This window comes from Neofelis nebulosa, chromosome 5, assembly GCF_028018385.1.
Source record: "Neofelis nebulosa isolate mNeoNeb1 chromosome 5, mNeoNeb1.pri, whole genome shotgun sequence".
Classification (NCBI taxonomy): domain Eukaryota; kingdom Metazoa; phylum Chordata; class Mammalia; order Carnivora; family Felidae; genus Neofelis; species Neofelis nebulosa.
Window position 1 is genome coordinate 87,357,480 of NC_080786.1, and position 20,877 is coordinate 87,378,356.

The 20,877-nt window shown below is 36.9% G+C and overlaps 1 protein-coding gene across 2 annotated transcripts in view; it reads left to right on the forward strand.

The window, feature by feature from the left end:
* Positions 1–20,877, forward strand: part of UBXN7 (UBX domain protein 7) — a 60,416-nt gene that overhangs the window by 14,209 nt on the left and 25,330 nt on the right. Inside the window, exons 2-4 of one of the 2 annotated variants that reach the window (XM_058730981.1) lie at positions 5,964–6,111; positions 10,313–10,380; positions 18,676–18,741. In XM_058730981.1, the coding sequence (XP_058586964.1) occupies positions 5,964–6,111; positions 10,313–10,380; positions 18,676–18,741 (282 nt within the window). Of the gene's footprint in view, positions 1–5,963; positions 6,112–10,312; positions 10,381–11,985; positions 13,574–18,675; positions 18,742–20,877 lie in introns of those variants that run through there. The other variant, XM_058730982.1, reaches the window with a different exon arrangement.

A 20,877-nucleotide genomic window follows, 5' to 3' on the forward strand; every position in this document is an offset into this window, starting at 1 on the left:
GTTTTGAAATTTCATTTTTTAAAAGTGTCCTTATTAATTGGTGAGAAGGTAAATTTGTACATACTAGAACTGGAGAATTTTTAGTTCAGCTTGATTGGGAACTTAGGGAGAGATAACGGGTATGAGAAAGTGAGAACTGGGCAAGTTCAGTGAGTTTTTAAAGTTTGCAAGGTAGGAAAGCTAACAGAGACAAGGATAGAGATTGAGACTGAATGGAAAAGTGTCTATTTGTATCTACTTCAGGGTGAGGAGGGGTGGGAGGGTCCAAAACTTATCAGAAAGGTCATTATTTGGTGTGTTTCTAAGAAAAATGAAGGGACTCATTTGATGATATCACTATCCATATTATGCAAAGAAAAGTACCACCAAGGGCTCTGCTAGATAGGATATACCACCTGTGTGGCTGGAGGGAATAGTATAGGGTGAGAGAGAGTGGAGGGGTATCATTTGAAAGCAGTAATAAATAAGTGCCAAATCTTTTTTTTTTTTTTTTCAGTTTATTTATTTTGAGAGAGCATGAGCAGAGGAGAGGCAGAGAGAGAGGGAGACAGAGAATCCCAAGCAGGCTCCACGTTGTCAGTGCAGAGCCTGATGCAGGGCTGAAAATCATGAACCATGAGATCATGACCTGAGCCAAAACCAGGAGTCGGACACTTAACCGACTGAGCCACCCAGGCATCCCAACGAGGACCAGATCTTAATGGCAGCTTGAGAGAGATGAAAACTTCCAGTCAGCAGTGCAGAACTGTTGATACAGAGGAAGACAATCAAATTTACATTATTTTGCAGTGTAGAAGGTGTATCAAAGGGAGCATGACAAAGAGCAGAGAGATGTACTAGTTCACGTAAGAGGTGAAGGCTTGAACTAAGATTATAGCAATGGACACAGAGTGAACAGGATGGTTAGGAGTGGTGTCAATTATATGGAACCTGTAGGGGTTTTCGGTTGACTGATGGGATGTTTGCAGTTGAAGGAGAGAGAAGGGTTGGAAGTTTCTTAAGTTTGAATAATATATGAAGCCTTTTTAAAGTTTTTTTTTTTTTTTTTTTTTTTTTATGTTTATTTATTTTTGGGACAGAGAGAGAGCATGAACGGGGGAGAGGCAGAGAGAGAGGGAGACACAGAATCGGAAGCAGGCTCCAGGCTCTGAGCTGTCAGCACAGGGCCCGATGCGGAGCTCAAACTCACGAACTGCGAGATCATGACCTGAGCCGAAGTCGGACGCTCAACCAACTGAGGCACCCAGGCGCCCCTATGAAGCCTTTTTAAAGGAAAAAGCGTCCCTGCCTCTGTGTAACTAAAATGACCATATATATATATATACCCAGATATATGGCAAACCCCAAATGAAAGGCTATCCTCTATTTGTCTAATTTCAAGAGAGATTTGTTGCTGACATAAATATGTAAATTTCTGGAGATCTAAGTGAAATGATCAGATGTTTTTTGTAATTTTTTTTTTACTGATTTAACATTAAATCCTAATATTATGTATTCATGTTTTTTTCACTTGTATTTCATGAAATTTTTTTTTTCATGTCTTACTATTACTTTTTTTTTTTTTTAAGTAAACTCAACCCCCATCCTGGGGCTTGAACTCATGACCCTGAGTTCAAGAGTCACATGCTCTACCTATTGAGCCACCCATGAACCCTTCATGAAATAATTTTTCACTGGCATCCTAGGTATATGTCTTTGTCAGCTATCTGACAAAGTTATATCTGCTGTATCATCTGACAGATTTTTGGAACGTGTGATTTTCACCTTACATTGTTTGGGGTTGAGCACTTTTAAAATTTGTATGTAATTCTCTCACTGGAAATTTAATCTTAACACATATCTTAAGTACCCGTTTGCTCTTTGTGATTTGCACAGTGTAACCATATTGCTTTATAAATGAAAGTTAAAGCATAAACATATGCACACAGTATAAAATTCAGAGGATATGGAAGCATTGTTTTGGCTGAAGCCTGACCTTTCTATCTCTGGTGTATTAACTGGTGAGCTGAAGTACTGTGAGATAGTTCAAAGTCAGTTTAATATTAGACATTGATCTTATGGAAGCAAACACAATGCTAGGTGCTGGGGATACCAAGAGAGAAGCCAGTCCCTGTGTGGAAGAAGCTTCTACTCTTTCTGAGGAGCCAGAAAGTAAACCAGTATAGGAATACTCTGAGGCTTAGTAGTATATTCATGTACATACATAATAGAAGAGTGTCATAGAGATGGGAGTGGGGAGGTAGTGTAAAGAATGCGTAGCACACAAATTGGCAAAGTAACATTTAGGGTAATTCTTGAACATGGATGAACTAGATGAAGGTGAGATGAGGAGTATAAGGACATTCCAAGCATGTAATTCAGTATGACTGTACTGAATTGTGTAGGATAGGGAAGAGGAGAGGCAAAACCAGAGAGATGAGCTGAGGTTTGATCAGAATGGACTTCCCAGATCATGAGGGCTTTGGGATTTATACTGTATACTGTGGTGTCAGAGAGCCATTAAAGAGTTTTAAATGGGTGTGTGTGTGAGAGAAAGAGGGGAGGTGGGGGATGAGGGAGAGGGAGAGGAAGAATAAGAATCAGACTTGTATTTTGGAGCATAACCTCAGCAGCAAGGTGGAAGGTAAGATGATGATCAATTAGGAGTCTATTGTAGTAATCCAGGTAAGAAATGTTATGGGCTTGATTTAAAGCCTTAGAAAGAAGAGTGGAGAAGAGAAAACAAATGAAAGATATTAAGAAGTAGAGTCAGTACTTCCATTGCCGGGCAGTAGGGGTAAACTAGAGAGATAACATGAATAACCCTCTTGCTGAGAAAAATCCTAAATGAAATGAGTATTTAAAATTTTTTTTCAAAATACGTCATTGGGTTGGTGAGAAAATAAGGAATACTCTGAGGCTACAAATGAAATGAAATTGGGAATGCAGATGTTAGCTAGATTTAAAGCAAGCCTTCACCCTAGTGGAAACTGCCCAAATTGAATGGCTTTAAACTTCTCTTTTGATAGCCTCATAGGCCACAGGAAATGGGAAACAAAGCCTGTGACTTTCCTAAGGAAAGGAGTCTGAAAGGAGACCCTTCCCCTTAATGAAGCTGAGACTTTGTTTCAACCTTGGCAGTTGGAGAGTGGCAGGAGATATTGTCACTGAGAATTTATAATAAGGGTCTTTTATGGGGTCACATTTTCCATGTGGTCTTACCCAACTTAAGAATATATTTAGGGGCACCCGGGTGGCTCAGTCAAACATCTGATTTCACCTCAGGTCATGATCTCACCATTCGTGGGTTCAAGCCCCATGTCGGGCTCTGTGCTGACAGCTCAGAACCTGAAGCCTGCTTCTGTTTCTGTGTCTCCCTCTCTCTCTGCCCCTCCCCGCTCATGCTGTCTCGCTCTCAAAAATAATAAGCATTAACAAAAAATAAAAAGAATGTAGTTAAAGGGGCAATGCACCCCAATGTTTATAGCAGCACTATCAACAATAGCCAAAGTATGGAAAGAGCCCAAATGTCCATCAACTGATGAATGGATAAAGAAGATGTGATACACACACACACACACACACACACACACACACACACACACACACCATGGAATATTACTCAGCAATGAAAAAGAATGAAATCTTGCCATTTGTAGCAACGTGGATGAAACTGGAGAGTATTACACTAAGTGAAATAAGTCAGTCGGAGAAAGTTACATGATTTCACTCACATGTGGAATTTGAGAAACTTAACAGATGACTATAGAGGAAGGGAAGGAAAAATAAGATACAGAGAGGGAAGCAAACCTTAAGAGGCTCTTAAATATAGAGAACAAACTGAGGGTTGATGGGGGTGGGGAAAATGGGTGATGGGCATTGAGGAGCGCACTTGTTGGGATGAGCATTGGGTGTGTATGTAAGTGATGAATCATGGGACTCTACTTCTGAAGCCAAGACTACACTGTATGTTAGCTAACTTGACAATAAAAAAACAAAACAAAACAAAAAAACTCACTATCAAATCACATCCTCTTAGGAGGAATTTATCTTCAACTACTACTTTAAAAATCCAAGGCACAAGAGATCACAGGGAAAAAAACCACAGAATGCACAAAAACCATGGCACAAGACAAGAACCACCAGAAACAGACAAGAACCAGCCGAAATGAGATGATGACCTCTATAGACTGCAGAAAGTTTGTTTTTTCTTAGTAATTCCAGTAAGTTTGATCAATATGTTTGAAGAAATAAAAAGATTGAAATGTGAATATGAAGGGTCTCTGAAACATGGTAAGGCATATTAGGAAAAAAACAAAAACAGAACTCGAATTATAAAAAAGTAACTGAAATTAAAAAAAAAAAACAAAAACCAGACTCGCACACCATAGAGTGAAGAGTTCTAACATATATCTTATTGGAGTTTCAGAAAGAAATAAGTGTGAATGAAGGAGTATGGTAATTGTTAAATAGAAATAGCTGAGAATTTTTCAGACTTGATCAAAGATAACATTCCTTAACATGGTAGAAGTGCAGTGAATCCCAAGGAGAAAAACAAAATCAGCCATGACAGACCAGAATGAAACTGCAGAAGACCAAAGACAGAAAAAAATCTTAAAAGCAACTAGAGAGGAACAACAGATTGCCATAAAAATGATTTTCTCTGGTCTAGCAACTGATTTCCCAGCAGCAACAACAGAAGCCGGAGGACATTGGAATGCTGTCTTTACTGAGAGAAAATAGCTATCAGCCTGAAAATAGAATATCCAAATAGAACCGTCTTTTAGGAATGACAGCAAAATAAAGATGTTTTCAGACCCAACACACACATACACACCCCCCAGAAGGAAATTATAAGGGACATGATTCTGGTAGAAGGAAAGTCATCCCAGATGGAAAACGTGAGATGCCTTTTTTTTTTTTTTTAATGTTTATTTAATTTGAGAGAGAGAGAGAACAGGGGAGGTGCAGAGAGAGACAGAGAGGGAGAATCCTAAGCAGGCAACATGCTGTCAGCCCACGGCACAATGCAGGGCTTGATCTCATGAACTGTGAGATAAGGAACCTGAGCCAAAATCAAGAGTCAGACGCTTAACCAACTGAGAAACCTAGTTACCCCGAGATGCTTTTTAATGGTCACGAAATGTTCCAGCAAATAAATTCTACAATTTAGACTCTAGTACTATTGTATATTTATGTTTCCAAGTTTTCAATACTGAAACAATACTAGACATGTATATGGACGTGTTTATACATGTAGTATTTGATGTGGAATAAATAAAAGAATAGGTATTTTTTTTACTAGAAAGCCCAAATTACTGGGTCAAAAAGGAAGGAGTACTTTTTGATACATGTAAAATTGTGTAAACATTTTTGTAAAGGGCTTTACCAGTTTATATCGCATCTAAGAGACTATGCTGGCTTTACTTTTACCAATAAATAAATGTGTGATAGGGCCAGTTTTAAATGATGAAGATTGACATTGCTTACCAGATTTTGACTTGGTTATATTATTGACAAAAATATCCCATCTCACTTCTCTCCGTTGTTACTAAAAAAAGGCTTTCTTTTTAATGGAAACAGAAATGCTAACTGACTGAAATCCATTCTAACAAAATATTTCTCATTTTCTAGAATGTAGTCTTTCATTTTTCTTTCTTTTTTTTTCAGTTTATTAATAAATATGTAGTTGGTCCATTTAAAGACATGCTTTATTTAGTGTGGTTTTATTGTAAAGGAAGACCACTATTTTAATGCTGTTAGTTTCTTTTCTAGCTTTGTATATTTACTAATCAGCCAACATTGTAAAAGTAAATAAGGTGGGTTTTTTTGTTTGTTTATTTGTGTTTTTTTTAAGTCATTCATTCTAAAAGGGAAAAAGTACTGTTAGTTTGCTTGGGAATTCTGTATTCTAACATGAACTGAATATAATAAGAAGGTGTCTTTCTTTTTTTAACTTTTTCCCTCTCTTTTTGCTATTTCAGGTGCAAGTGAAAGTGTAGGGAAACATATGCTCGAAGCCTGCAACAATAATCTGGAGATGGCAGTTACTATGTTTTTGGATGGTGGAGGAATTGCTGAAGAGCCCAGTACCAGTTCAGCAAGTGTCTCCACAGTCAGACCTCACACAGAGTATGAATTTATTATTTATTGTTAGGAGCTACCCCTTGCCTAAATTGCGCAGTTGCATTTTTATCAGTTAGGTTAATTCTGTGGTTTTGAAAAAATTAAAAGTTGAAAGCATCTGAAAAAGTGTCATGTGGAAATTTTTATACTTATATACCTTAAATTCTCTAGAGCACAGTCATGTCTATTATTTAATCTTCAAAATAACCCTATAGGATGTCATTATTTATTTATTTTATTATTATTTTTTTAACATTTATTCATCTTTGAGAGACAGAGACAGAGCGTGAGTAGGGGAGGGGCAGAGAGAGAGAGGCAGACACAGAATCTGAAGCAGGCTCCAGGATCTGAGCTCTCAGTACAGAGCCCGATGCAGGGCCCAAACCCACAGACCGCGGGATGATGACCTGAGCCGAAGTTGGATGCTCAACCAGCTGAGCCACCCAGGCACCCCCGTAATCTTCAAAAGAACCCTATAGGATAACATTATTATCCACATTTTACAGATGAGAAAGCAGAGGCATAGCCAATTTCCTAAGCTACACAGTAATTACTTCGCAGATATGGATGGAACTAAAGCCCACTACAGCTCAGATTTCCCAATTCTAGATTTACTTACATTGTTCCAGGGGAGTTTTGCATTGCCATGAAAATTTTTTGAAAAATAATTACAATCCTTTATACCTTAAAGATAGTTACATGTAGTTAATCATTAGAAGCACCTTTTTTTTTTTTTTTAACGTTTATTTATTTTTGAAACAGAGACAGAGCATGAACGGGGGAGGGGCAGAGAGAGAGGGAGACACAGAATCGGAAGCAGGCTTTGAGCCATCAGCCCAGAGCGCGACGCGGGGCTTGAACTCATGGACCGTGAAATCGTGACCTGTGTCGAAGTCGGACGCTTAACCGACTGAGCCACCCAGGCGCCCCAAATTAGAAGCATCTTTAACATATGGAACTGTAGTCTGTAGAGACTGAGAATTAATGGTGAACAGATTTGGATGTTTTTTGCCCTTTACATTTGATACCAATGAGCATTTGAAATGAATACCTTATAGGCAAAATTCCAAGTCTTTGGAAGATACTAGGGATGAATGCTACTCGAGGAAAACCATTGATTTTTGAAACAAAATTATGCAGATCCTTAAATAAGACTTTAATACTTAGATTTCTTTATAACTCTTGGTGTTTACAACATGAGATACTAGACAAGAGGAATCCTCTAGGGATTCCTAGAGGGAATTCCCAAGGGAACAGACTAAAGATATGGATGGATATTATTTTTAAATTAGAGATAGATTTAAAAATCTAAATAACATTCAAGACAGAGTTGCCTCTAGCTCCAGATTCTAGACTAATAATTGTTTCCACATGAAGAGTGAACTTTAGGGATCATTATTAATACTTAATAAGTTTTTTCCTAGCAGTGTTGGCCATGTATTTCAGATGTTGATATCCCATTCTCCCCCAACATAGCTCAGATTTTTCATGGAAATCAATATGAAAACATGATTAGTTTACAGAAACTTGAGTAACAGGTATTCACAGCTCATTTGGGGGAATATAACTTCTCATTATACAAAACATGTTTTCTTAAATGTGTTTAAAAATAGTTTTGATATGGGGCCCTTGGCTGGCTCAGTCAATAGAGCATGCAGCTCTTGATCTCAAGGCCATGAGTTCAAGCCCCACAGTGGGCATGGAGCCTACCTAAAAAAAATTAATTTATTAATTAAAAATAAAAATAAAACTAGTTTTGATAGATGAATGTCTTTTCCTACTGAATTACATTATAATTTGACTTAGATTATTTGTATTGCTAATTGATTAACACTTGATAATGGCTTCTAATTCCTAAACTATAATTTTCACTCTTTACAGTTTACCTTTTTCTGTTCCATTCTTTCATTTTGTTAGGTAGCTAGCAATCTTGGAACAGATACCCTCAAACATGTAGTAACCAAGTTTTCTTGTATAGGGACTACTACTTAATCCATCCCCTAATTGATGGATTTCATCAGATTTAAGGTTTGTTTTCTGAGTAATTGTTTTCTCTCTTAGATTGAGATAATTTTATTTATGCTGTAAAATGATAGCAATCATGGAAAGATTTATTTAGGTAAAAGAGGTCTTCTAAATTCTTAATTTTCTTAAGATAATAGATTAATTCTCTTTGATGAAAGAGGGTTAATAGAGCTTCCTCTTCCTCTTATAGATGCATTGTCTATTACTTCAGATGATTTAAATTTTTTGTGTGAGCAGTGACTGATACACATAACATAATTTTGAATTGCCCTTTATCCATCATTTGGCTTATTGTATTTGTCCAGACAGTTGTTCTTTTTGTTGTTGTTGGATGTTTTTGTTGACAAATGAGTATTCATAGTTTATTTCATAAAGTATGTTTTAGAGTTCCAGTTCTTTGATATCAAAAGCAGGGCCTTAAGCTCAGTTACTTCTATTAGAAACACCTGAATGAAAAACATAGGCCTAACTTAAATTAACATCGTAAATAGAACAATAATAAATTGGGAATTCACTTTTCCTTGCTGTGAAAATAATAAGTAGAGATTAATATTTGAGTTTAGGGGCGCCTGGGTGGCTCAGTCAGTTGAGCATCCGACTTCAGCTCAGGTCACGATCTCACTGTGAGTTCGAGCCCCGTGTTGGGCTCTGTGCTGACAGCTCAGAGCCTGGAGCCTGTTTCAGATTCTGTGTCTCCCTCTCTCTCTGCCCTTCACCCATTCACGCTGGCTCTCTGTCTCTCTCTCTGTCTCTCTCTCTCTGTCAAGAATAAATAAACATCAAAAAAAAATTTAAAAAACTTGAGTTTAAACTATAAAATAGTTAAATATATTTAAAGGAGTATACACCATTTTTACAGTATTTCTAAATGAGTAGTTTTTACTGGAAGAGATAGGTTATTAGTAAACTCTTTGGAGATAAACGTTGAAGAGTTTATAGGCCTTTAAAAGATTAATAATTTTTCTGTGCTCTATGTATTAGAGTCTACTTAATAAATAATCCAAGGTGGGGCGCCTGGGTGGCGCAGTCGGTTAAGCGTCCGACTTCAGCCAGGTCACGATCTCGCGGTCCGTGAGTTCGAGCCCCGCGTCAGGCTCTGGGCTGATGGCTCGGAGCCTGGAGCCTGTTTCCGATTCTGTGTCTCCCTCTCTCTCTGCCCCTCCCCCGTTCATGCTCTGTCTCTCTCTGTCCCAAAAATAAATAAAAAACGTTGAAAAAAAAAAAATAATAATCCAAGGTAATACCTATGTTAACCATCTTTATAGCTAGCATAAAATTCACTGCTTGTTTATATAGCTTATTTTAATATGTCTGTGTGATGTATTGTTTGATGCAGTAGTAATGTAATACTGCTTTTATTACGCCTATATTTTTCCATTAGTTTAAAAAAAATGTTTATTTATTTTGAGAGCATGTGTGTTCAATTGGGCAGGGGAAGGGCAGAGAGAGGAGGGGAGAAAGAATCCCAAGCAGGCTCTGTACTGTCAGTGCAGAGCCCAGTGTGGGCTTGGTGTCATGAACCATGAGATCATTACCTGAGCTAAAATCAAGAGTTGTATGCTTAATCACCTCAGCCACCCAGGTGCCCCTCCATTAATTTTTTTGTCTGATTTTCTGTTTTGTTTTTGGTAAACTCCCTTTTTTTTTTCTGAAAAGAATCTAGGGTAAAGACCTTGGGAGGAAAGGGGAAAAATTTTTTTTTTCTGTTTGTTTTCTTTTTTATTTTTACATTTATTTTTTAAGTTTATTATTTATTTTTGAGGGGGGGGAGGGAGAGAGAGAGGGCGCATGACCGAGAGAGGGGGCAGAGAGAGAGGGAGAGAGAGAATCCCGAGTAGGCCCTGCGCTGCCAGCACAGAGCCCGATGCGGAGCTCGAACTCACAAATCGTGAGATCGTGACTTGAGCCAAAATCAAGAGTCAAGACACTTAACTGACTGAGCCACCCGGACACCCTTGTTCTCTTTTTTTAGAAATCATTTGAGCCATCTATGCCAGGTACTTTATTCTAGTTGACCTCTGTGTGGAAACCATCTAGCAGTCATTTAACACCATGGTTCCTAAAAGTCACTAAGTTTGATGTTCATGTTACTTGTTAATTTGAATGCATTCACAATAGTTATAGAGAGAACATGTAGCAGAAAACAGTTTTCCTTTTGATATTTTCCTACTTCTTTTGATAGAGAAGAAGTTCGTGCCCCAATTCCTCAAAAACAGGAAATATTGGTGGAACCAGAACCTTTGTTTGGTGGTAAGTTCACCTTTTTTTCCTTAGTTTGTTGGACTCTGTTGTTATCTTTAGAGTTTTAATAAAGCTATCAAAAGATATGAAGGCTTACTCAGAGATTATTACTTCAAGTGTAGAGTCAATTCTTATCTTATAATTCTGTACTCCCTCCAGCAAAATTGCATAGTTGTCTCCAAGGAGAGAACCAGATTAAAAAGTTGATATTTGTTGTGGAAGGCCAAAAAGAGGAAAATTAGCAAAAAGAACTACTACCTTGTAATGGAACAAATCTATCATTTAAAGACTCCGAGTATTTTTTGTTTTGGGGGGCACTTACTTGACTGCCATATCCATCTTTACTCTTTCTTAATTTCCAGAAGCACTTTTCCTGTTTTGAAAGGAGAAAGTAATACCTTATCCATGCAAAAAATTGTGATATCAATCTGGGTGCATATAGAGACTATAGAAAATGGTACATTTAATTAGAATTAAAGAAAATTTATAGTTTTAGATTAATAAACACTTACCTTTTGCATGCCAAATATTTTAGGTATTAATAGGTATATTAAAAAATAGAAAACAAAGTTATAATCTGGGCAGGCAAAGTCATAGAAATGTATATTGTACATATTGAGAACAGTGATGCAGAGAAATAGACCTATATAAAGTTTTGTAGGTAAACTAGAATAAAGGAGAAGAAATAAATAAGAAAAGGATGAACAAAATGATATAAACCATATGTTTTGATTTGAAAAAACACCTTAGTTGGAGTTTTTTTTAAAGCAATCTTTGACTTGGCAGCTTTGGAGTTTACTGTAGTAAGAAATAACAGAATGTACTGTCTAGATTCAGAAATAAAGATGGGAGGAAGAAAACTGTAAGAACTGAATATTGAAGTATAATATGGGCTTTCTGGACTTTGATTCAGCCAGTCATTGTGCTGTTAATATACCAGAAGTAATAAAATATTGTTCATGATTTTTTTCGTATAAATGTTATGAATGGATTTTGGAATTGAGGGGGTGATGCCCTTGGAAGCTTTATCGTTTCTTTATTGCAAGGAATAAGGCAGGATTTCTGAGTGGGGTAGACTACAGGAAATAAATTTCTGTGCTGTTTTACCATTGTAGAGAGGCCAAAGAGTTCCATTTGGAACCATTTCCTTCTTTTCCCTCAGGTTTGATACACAGCAAACAGGGGGATGAGAATGACTATATAGTTAAGAAGTTAGTCCTAACTTTCATATTAGACCTTATTAACTTGATAAAGGTCTTTGGAGTAGTGTTTTCTTCTTATGACAGTATTGATTTCAAGTGTGGTCTGGGTGTGTGTGAGGTCAAAATTATTTTCATAAGTTATTTGCCTTTTTTACATTATTGACATTTGGACTGATGGTTCAAAAGCAATGATGAATCAAACTGCTGCATCTTAATTGAAACAGGACAGTGGCACCAAACTGTAAAGTCTTCACTGCTATACACTCACAATAAAAATGAAAAAGAACTCCTATTTTATTTAATAATAAAGCAGTACTGCTTGATGAAGCAGTATAAATTAATTTCATTAAATCTTGACCCCTGAGTATACATTTTTTAAACCACTCTGTTTTATGAAATAGGGTATGCATAAAGCACTTCTGCATACTGAAAAGTACTGTGATTACTTTAAGGAAAAGCACTTGTATAGTTGTTTGAGTTGTGAGCTAAACTAGTTGCTTCTGTCATGGAACATTATTTTTACTTGAAAAATTCCTGACAAACTATGGTGATTTAGACTTCAGCATTTGGCAGACATTTTCTTGAATGTGAATAAAAGCCTATTACTGCTTTAAGACAAACAACTGACATTATTTGTTACCAGTTATTTAAAAAAAAAAAAAAAGAGGTTTCAGGCAGAAATTAGGATTTTAGCAAGTTGATATCCATAATTATGAGCTTGATAGCTTCCCAATACTTAAAAGCTTTCTGATAAGAGTAGTGGTGGCCTTAACAGATGGTGATTTTTAAATTATTATTGTATAATGAAATGCTTGGTGTTTGGAATGTTTGCATAACTCAGTAAACAAATGTTTTCTTTTTCTTTTTCTTTTTCTGGTGCAAAAAGGATGGTTTTAATAAAGCACAGGGACAGGACCCATGGGCAGAAAGAGCTGTGACGAATATATTCAAATGACCAGTATACCATATTACAAAATTGTGCATGGGTAAAAGATCTATTCAGACAGTAAGATGGATTGCATAAAAGTTATCTATTGATGTATCACAAATTGCTCCAAAATTTAGCTTCCTGAAACAACAAACATTTGTTATCTCACAGTTTCTATGGTCCAGGAATCCAAAAGTGACTTAGCTGGGTGTCTTTGGTTAGACTTTCTCACAGGGTGTAATCAAGGTGTCAGCCAGAGTTATAATCATCTCAGAGCTTGAATAGAGGAGGATCTCCTAAGCTTACTCATGTGGCTGTTGGTTGGCTGGAGACATCAGTTCCTTACCACAGAGCAAATGAGAGAGCAATAAAAGGCAGCCCATTATAGAAGCCACCATCTTTTTGTAATCTAATCTTAGAAGTGACCTCCCATCACATCACCTCTGCCACATTCTATTTCATCCTGCCCATATTCAAGATATTCACACACAGGTTATGAATATCAAAGATTGGGATAATTGGAGGCCATCCTAGAGACTGCTTACCACATAGACCAGTGGATTTTATTGCAACAGATAATGAAAAGTTCATTGATAAGATTTTAGATTCCATGCTGCAACTAACCTTTAAGAAGCTACCACTAGTTGAGTATCAAAGGAGAATATTCACAATGATCTTAAAACACTATTAAAATACTCCTCCCCTTACAACTATGTATCTGTGTTAGGTTGAATTTAATTTTTTTCATTTATTTGAACTTTGAGAATAACAACAGATAGAATGCAGAAGTGGATCTGAAAATCCAGATATCTTCTCTTAAGTCAGTTGTTAATAAGGATTTGTGAAATGTGTGCAGTGCCACTCTTCTTACTAAATATTTATTCTCTACCTGTCCCACTCCCCTATTCTATGAAGCTCCTCTTGAATCTTTTATTAGCTTTTTATAGCTTAGCCTCTTTGACCTCAGTGACCAGCACTCCTGGTATGTGGGCAGTAGAGTGAGAATACAAAGGACTGATGTTTGCTGTATAGCAGATGGTTTGGAAGAGTCAGGAAACCACATATGGAAGAGGCAAGTGGGAGTATGGGCATGCCTTTTTTATTGTGCTTTGCAGATACTGTCTTTTTTTTTTTTTTTTTTTTTTTTAAATAAATGAATGGTTTGTGGTAACCCTGTGTTGAACAAGTCTATCAGTGCCATTTTACCAATAGCATTTGCTCACTTCGTGTCTCTGTGTTATATATTGGTAATTCTTGCAATATTTCAAACATTTTCATTGTTATATTTGTCATGGTGATCTTTGTACTATTGTAATTGTTTTGGGGCACCACAAACCATACCCTTATGAATTGGTGGACTTGGTTGATACAGTGATTCACCAACCAGCCATTCCCTTGTCTCTCCCTCTTCTTGGGCCTTTCTATTCCCTGAAACACAGCAATATTGGAATTAGGCCAATTAATAACCCTCCAGTGTCCTTTAAGTGTTCAAGTGAAAGGAAAAGTCATATATCTCTTACTTTAAATCAGAAGTCAGTAATGATTAAGCTGTGTGAGGAAGGCATATTGAAAGCTGAGATAGGCCAAAAGCTAGGCCTCCTGTTCCAGTTAGCCTAGTTGCGAATGGAAAGGAAAAAAAAAATTTTTTTAAGTTTGTTTATTTCTTTTGAGAGAGAGCGTGTGTGGGGGGTGGTGGGGCAGGGGGCAGAGAGAGAGGGAGAGAGAATCCCAAGAGGCTCCACGCTGTCGATTCAGAGCCAGATGCAGGGCTCAAACTTACAAACAGATCATGACCTGAGCTGAAATCAAGTCAGAACCTTAACCAAGTGAGCCACCCAGGCACCCTGCAATGGAAAAAATTTTGAAAGAAATGAGAAGTGCTACTCCATTGAACACACAAATTATACAAAAGGGAAATAACTTATTGCTGATATGGAGAAAGTTTTAGTGTCAGGATCAAAGATCAAACGAGCTACAACATTCCCTTAAGCCAAAGTGTAATCCAGAGCAAGCCCTAACTCTACAGTTCTATGAAGGCCGAGAGGTGAAGAAGCTACAGAAGAAAAATATGAAGCTAGCGGAGGTTGGTTCATGACGTTTAAGGGAAAAAGCCATCTCCATAACATAAAAATGCAAAGGGAAACAGCAAGTGCTGATGTTGAAGCTATAGCAAGTTATCCAGAAGATCTAGTTTGGATAATTAGTGAAGGTGGCTACACTAAGCAACAGGTTTTCAGTGTTGACAAAACAGCCTTCTGTTGGAAGAAGATGCTATCTAGGGCTTCCATAGCTAGAGAGGAGAAGTCAGTGCTTCAGATCTTCAAAGGAGAGTCTAGCTCTGTTGTTTGGGGCTATTGTAGCTGGTGACTTGTTGAAACCAATGCTCCTTTACCATTCTGAAAATCCTAAGGCCCTTAAGCATTATGCTAAATCTGCTCTGCCTGAGCTCTGTAAATGGAACAACAAAGCCTAGATAACAGCACATCTGTTTGCAACGTGGTTTACCAAATATTTAACCGCACTGTTGAGACCTCAGAAAAAAAGATTCTTTTCAAAATATGACTGCTCAGTGACAACACACCTGGTCATCTAAGAGCTCTGATGGTAATGTCCAATAAGATTAATGTTGTCTTCTTGCTTGCTAACACACATCCATTCTGCAGCCCATGGATTAAGGAGTGATTTTTACTTTCAAGTCTTACTGTTAAAAAAATGAATCCCATAAGGCCATAGACAGTCATTCTTCTGATAGATCTGGGCAATGTAAATTGAAAAAACCTCGTAGGAAGGACTTACCTTTCTAGATGCCATTAAGAACATTCATGATTCATAGAAAGTGGTCACAATAACATTAACAAGAATTTGGAAGCAGTTAATTCCAACCCCTCATGGACGACTTTGGGACTTCAAGACTTGAGTGGAGGAAGTAACTGCGGATGCGGTAGAAATAGCAAGAGAACTAGAATTAGAAGTAGAGCCTGAAGATGTAAATGAATTGCTGCAATCTCTTGATAAAACTTGAATGGATGAGGAGTTGCTTCTTAGGGATGAGCAAAGGAAATGGTTTCTTGAGATGGAAGCTACTCCTGGTGAAGATGCTGTGAAGATTGTTGAGATGATAACAAAGGATTTAGGATATTACATAAACTTAGTTGATAAAGCAGTAGCAGGGTTTGAGAGGATTGACTCCAGTTCTTAAAAATTTATTTATTTATTATTTATTTAAAGAATCTCTGCACCCAATATGGGGTTCAAACGCACAACCTCAATCAGGATCAAGAGTTGCATACTCCACTGACTGAGCCAGCCAGGCGTCCCTTGATTGAGTCCCAATTTTGAAAGAAGTTCATCTCAAATCTTGTCAAACAAAATTGGTTGCTGCAGAGAAATCATTTGTGAAAATAAGAGTCAATTTATGCAGCAGACTATTATCTTAAGAAGTTGTCACAGCCACCCCAACTTCAGCAACCACTGTAATCACTCACAGCCATCAACATAGATTCAAGACCCTTCACCAGCAAAAAAAAATTACAGCTTGCTGAAAGCTCCAACAATGGTTAACAGTTTTTAGCAATACATTTTTTTAAATTTTATTTTAGAGAGGGTGCCATTGGGGTAGAGGGGCAGAGGGAAAGAGAATCCTAAGCAGGCTCCATGCCTAGCACAGAGCCCAATGTAGGGCTAGATCCCATGGCCCTGGGACTGTGACCTGAGCTGAAATCAAGAGTTGAACACCTAACTGACTGAGTCACCCAGGTGCCCCAACAAGAAAAATGTTTTAAATTAATGTGTACATTTTTAAAGACAGTGCTATTGCACACGTAATGGACTACAATATACAGTTGTTCCTTGAACAGCTCAAGGGTTAAGGGAGCAGACTCCCAAGCAGTTGAAAATATGCATATAACTGTTGACTCTCCCCAAAACTTCACTAATAGCCTGCGGTTGACCAGAAGCCTTACCAATAACATAAACAGTTGATTAACACATATTTGGTATGTTACATATATCATATACTGTATTCTTAACAAAAAAGTAAGCTGGAGAAAAAATGTTATTAAAAAATCATAAGAAAAATTTTTCTGTATTTGTTGAAAAATATCCGCATATAAGAGCCTTGTAGTTCAATTCTGTATTATTCTATGGTCCACTTTAGTGTAAACATAAATTTTGTATGCACTGGGAAACTCAAAAATTCATTTGACTCGTTTTAATGTGATATTTGCTTTATTGTGGTGGTCTGAAACCAAACTTACATTATCTCTGAGGTATGTCTATAATAATGATCCTAGTACTAGAGGTGTGTTGTGTGTGGACTGAGGAGAGGTTCTTCGGTTTTTGGGTTTTGTTTTTGTTTTTCAGAGAGAGGGTGACCAGAGGAGAGGGCAGGAGGGGGAGGAGAGAGAGAATCGTAACTAGACACCACGTTCAGTGCAGAGCCCAATGCAGGGCTCAATCTCGTAACATTGAGATCATGACCTGAGCCGAAACCAAGAATTTGACACTTAACTGACTGAGCCACCCAGGCGCCTTTTATTTTTTTTTCTGGGGACAGATTCTAGGTTAGACTTAGCATAAATGAGGAGGAAACAAATAGGAGCAGATAACGAGCGCAAGAAATCAAAGGGGTTGGGTTCAAGGCTAGCAAAAGAGGAAGTAGGAGACATCAGGTGCCTAATAGAAACGGGCTAAAATGGGAAGAGAGTGGGTATGTGTGTGTGAAATAGTGTAGAATATTGAGTGGCCTGCCTTTGGCAGTTTTAAAAGTAGAAGAAAACTATCTTTTATATGCTACCTCCCCAAACAGAATATGCTCTTTTTAGGCAGCCATTCTATGCCTTATCCTTTGATACCCTTACTTTCTTAATTGTTATGGTTAAAAAGTATCTGATAATGAGTTTTAAGAAGGCATTATTTGACAGGCCATATTATTCTTGCCAGAAACATACATTTGAAATAGGAACTCTTGATTAAAAATAGTTCCAAGATTGAAAAGAATAACATTCCTTGCTGCTTGAAGGGAGGAGAAAATACTGCAGTATTTAAATTTTAAAATTTTTGGTTAAAACAAATTCAATATAAATAAAATCCAATACAGAACTAAAACATGGAAGTTTCTTTCTCCTTTTCTTAATCACATCTCTTTTCCTAGAAATAATATTGTGATTTTTTAACATAAATACACAAAAGTACATAAATTATATACAGACAAATAATACTTTAAACAAAAACGAGTTTTTAAAATATATGGTTCTGCATTTTGCTTTTTTATTCCATTGCTCTTAGAAAGAATTATATAATGACATACACAGACTTTTGGGAAAGATGCTTTGACATGGGTGGAGGACTTTTATACTTTGTATCTAACCTCACTGCTCAATTTATCATTTATTAACGCAAAGCATTGTTCTGTTTACATGCTGGCCAAGCATGCCATAAGTCAATTTAATAATTGTTACCCATATTTTAAGAATTGTTAAGTGTCCTTGTTTACTATATATAAATGATCTGGTTTATTGTAATGCACATACATGATCTGGCAAATTATTTGAACATATGCATATAGGAAGATAACATTTTTATTATTGCTTTCTAAACTTCATCTATAAAATACTTAAGGATTGGGTAATAGACACTAGACTGAGTATCAGAAGACCTTGGTTCTGTTCACTTTCCTCTCATTAAACCACTGTGTAACTGGAAAAAAAATTTTTTCCAAAATTAAAAATGTTTTTGGTGTTTATAATTCTGTGAATCCACTCACTAAGAATATATAATATTAGGGATTAGAAGTTAGGTACTTAAATGTCAACTAAAGGGTAGTCCGATTCCTTAGGCTAACCTAAATTAGATATTTGCAGCACGTATATAGCTTCATCACCAGGGGGAGTCCTCCTCAAAATCTTCTTTCTTCCTGTCTTTTACATAAGTTTGGTTAAGTCTCTTAACTGGGCCTTAATTTTCTTATTTGTAAAACAAAATGGTTGGGCTGAAGATGGTTGAGTTTTTGTGTATGAATGACTTAAAGGTTTTAAGATATTTTATTTTTTGAAGAGGACACCTTTATAAATCTATGAGTGTTTTAAAGCAAGATGTACAGATAAGGAAGTTTTTAGAGTTGTTTCAAAATAAAGGTTTAAATTTCTGTATCAACTCTATTTTTTTCCCCTAAAGCTCCTAAAAGACGACGGCCTGCACGTTCAATATTTGATGGTTTCCGAGATTTTCAAACTGAAACTAGTAGGTATCTTGGGCCAGTTTATTATCTCTCTCTTCCTCCTTCTCTCTTCTGTCCTCTCCCCTCACTCTCCCACATAGAAAACCACAAGTTGGAAAAGCACCCATACACTCTGCTACAAGTCAAGATCCTGGTTTGTTTTATATAGGTTTTTTTTTTTTTTTTAAAGGAAAAAGATGATTAATCTAAGGAGTCACCTTATTTTATTATTTATTTTTTAAATTATTTTAGAGAGAGTGTGTGTGAATTGGGGAGGGGGCGGGGGGGTGCAGAGAGAGAGAGAGAGAGAGAAGGGAGGGAGGGAGGGAGAGAGAGTGGGGGAGAGAGAATATCTTAAGCAGCCTCCATGCTTAGCACAGAGCCTAACATGGGCCTTGATCTCACGATCCTGGATCATGACCTAAAATCAAGAGCTGGGGGCGCCTGGGTGGCGCAGTCAGTTAAGCATCCGACTTCAGCCAGGTCACGATCTCGCGGTCCGTGGGTTCGAGCCCTGCGTCCGGCTCTGGGCTGATGGCTCGGAGCCTGGAGCCTGCTTCCGATTCTGTGTCTCCCTCTCTGTCTGCCCCTCCCCCGTTCATGCTCTGTCTCTCTCTGTCCCAAAAATAAATAAAAAACGTTGAAAAAAAATTTTTTTTAAAAATAAAAATAAAAATAAAAAATAAAATAAAATCAAGAGCTGGACACTTAACTGACTGAGCCACCCAGGCACCCCCACGAATCACCTTAAATTTTTAAAAAATATTTTTATTTTATCTTATTATTATTATTATTACTATTTTATTTTATTTATTTTTATTTATTTTTTTATTATTACTATTTTCTAAAATAGTAATATTATAATAGAGATAATAGAGAGATATAATAGAGATAACATATAGAGATATAATATAATAGAGATAATAGATATATATAGAGTGAGATAATATAGGTATCTCTATAGACATAAAGATATATCTATATAGTATCTATATATTATATATATAATATAGATATTATCTATAGATAATATATAGAGATATAATATAATAGAGATAATAGAGAGATATAATAGAGATAATAGAATAATCTCTAGAGAGAGAGCATGGGAGGGGCAGAGAACGAGAGCATCCCAAGCGTGTTTTGCATTGAGCACAGAGCCTGACTTGGGGCTCAATTTCATGACTGTGAGATCATGACCTGAGCTGAAATCAAGAGTTGGATGCTCAACTGACTAAGCCACCCAGATATCCCAGGAATCACCTTATTTTATTTTATTTTATTATTTCATTTCAGTTTTATTTATTATATATTTATTTATTATGTTTATTTTTTATTTATTTTGAGAGAGAGATAGCAAGTAGGGGAGGGGCAGAGAAAGCAAGAGATAGAATTCCAAGCGAGCCCAACATGGGGCTTGAACTCACAAACTGAGAACATGACCTGAGACAAAATCAGGAGTTGGACGCCCAACTGATTCAGCCACCCAGGCGCCCCTGAAATACCTTATTTTAAAAGGAAATTGTGAATTCAGTCTGTGATTGTTACTAACTTCCCCTTGAGCTGAACTGTTACAAATGCTAACCTAACTGATGATAGAATAATAAGAGTGATGGAGAAATGTAAGAAATCTGGTAATTTACAAAGTTAATCAGCTTTTGAACGAGCACTTAAATGTTGACTATAATAAAAGAAAAAGGTGGTTTCCCCCAAGGTCTTGATATCTCACCTCACATCAGTCATAATGGATAGTACCAAATAGGCAAGAAATAAGAAGTGTTGGCAAAGATGTGGAGAATAGGGAACCCTTGTGCACTGTTGATGAGATTGTAGATTGGTGCAGCATATGGAAAAAAATATGGAGGTTCTCAAAAAATTAAAAATAGCAATACCATTTGACTCAGTAATTCTAATTCTTGGTATTTATTCTAAGAAAACAAGAAATATGCACCCCTGCGTTTATTGCAACGTTATTTTCAGTAGCCAAGATATGGAAGCAACGTAAGTGCCCATCAATAGATGAATGGGTAGAGAAGATATGGTATTACCAATGGAATATTACTCAGGCACAAAAAAGAATGAAACTGGGGCACCTGGGTGGCTCAGTTGGGCATCCAGCTTCAACTCAGGTCATGATCTCACGGTTTGTGAGTTCCAGC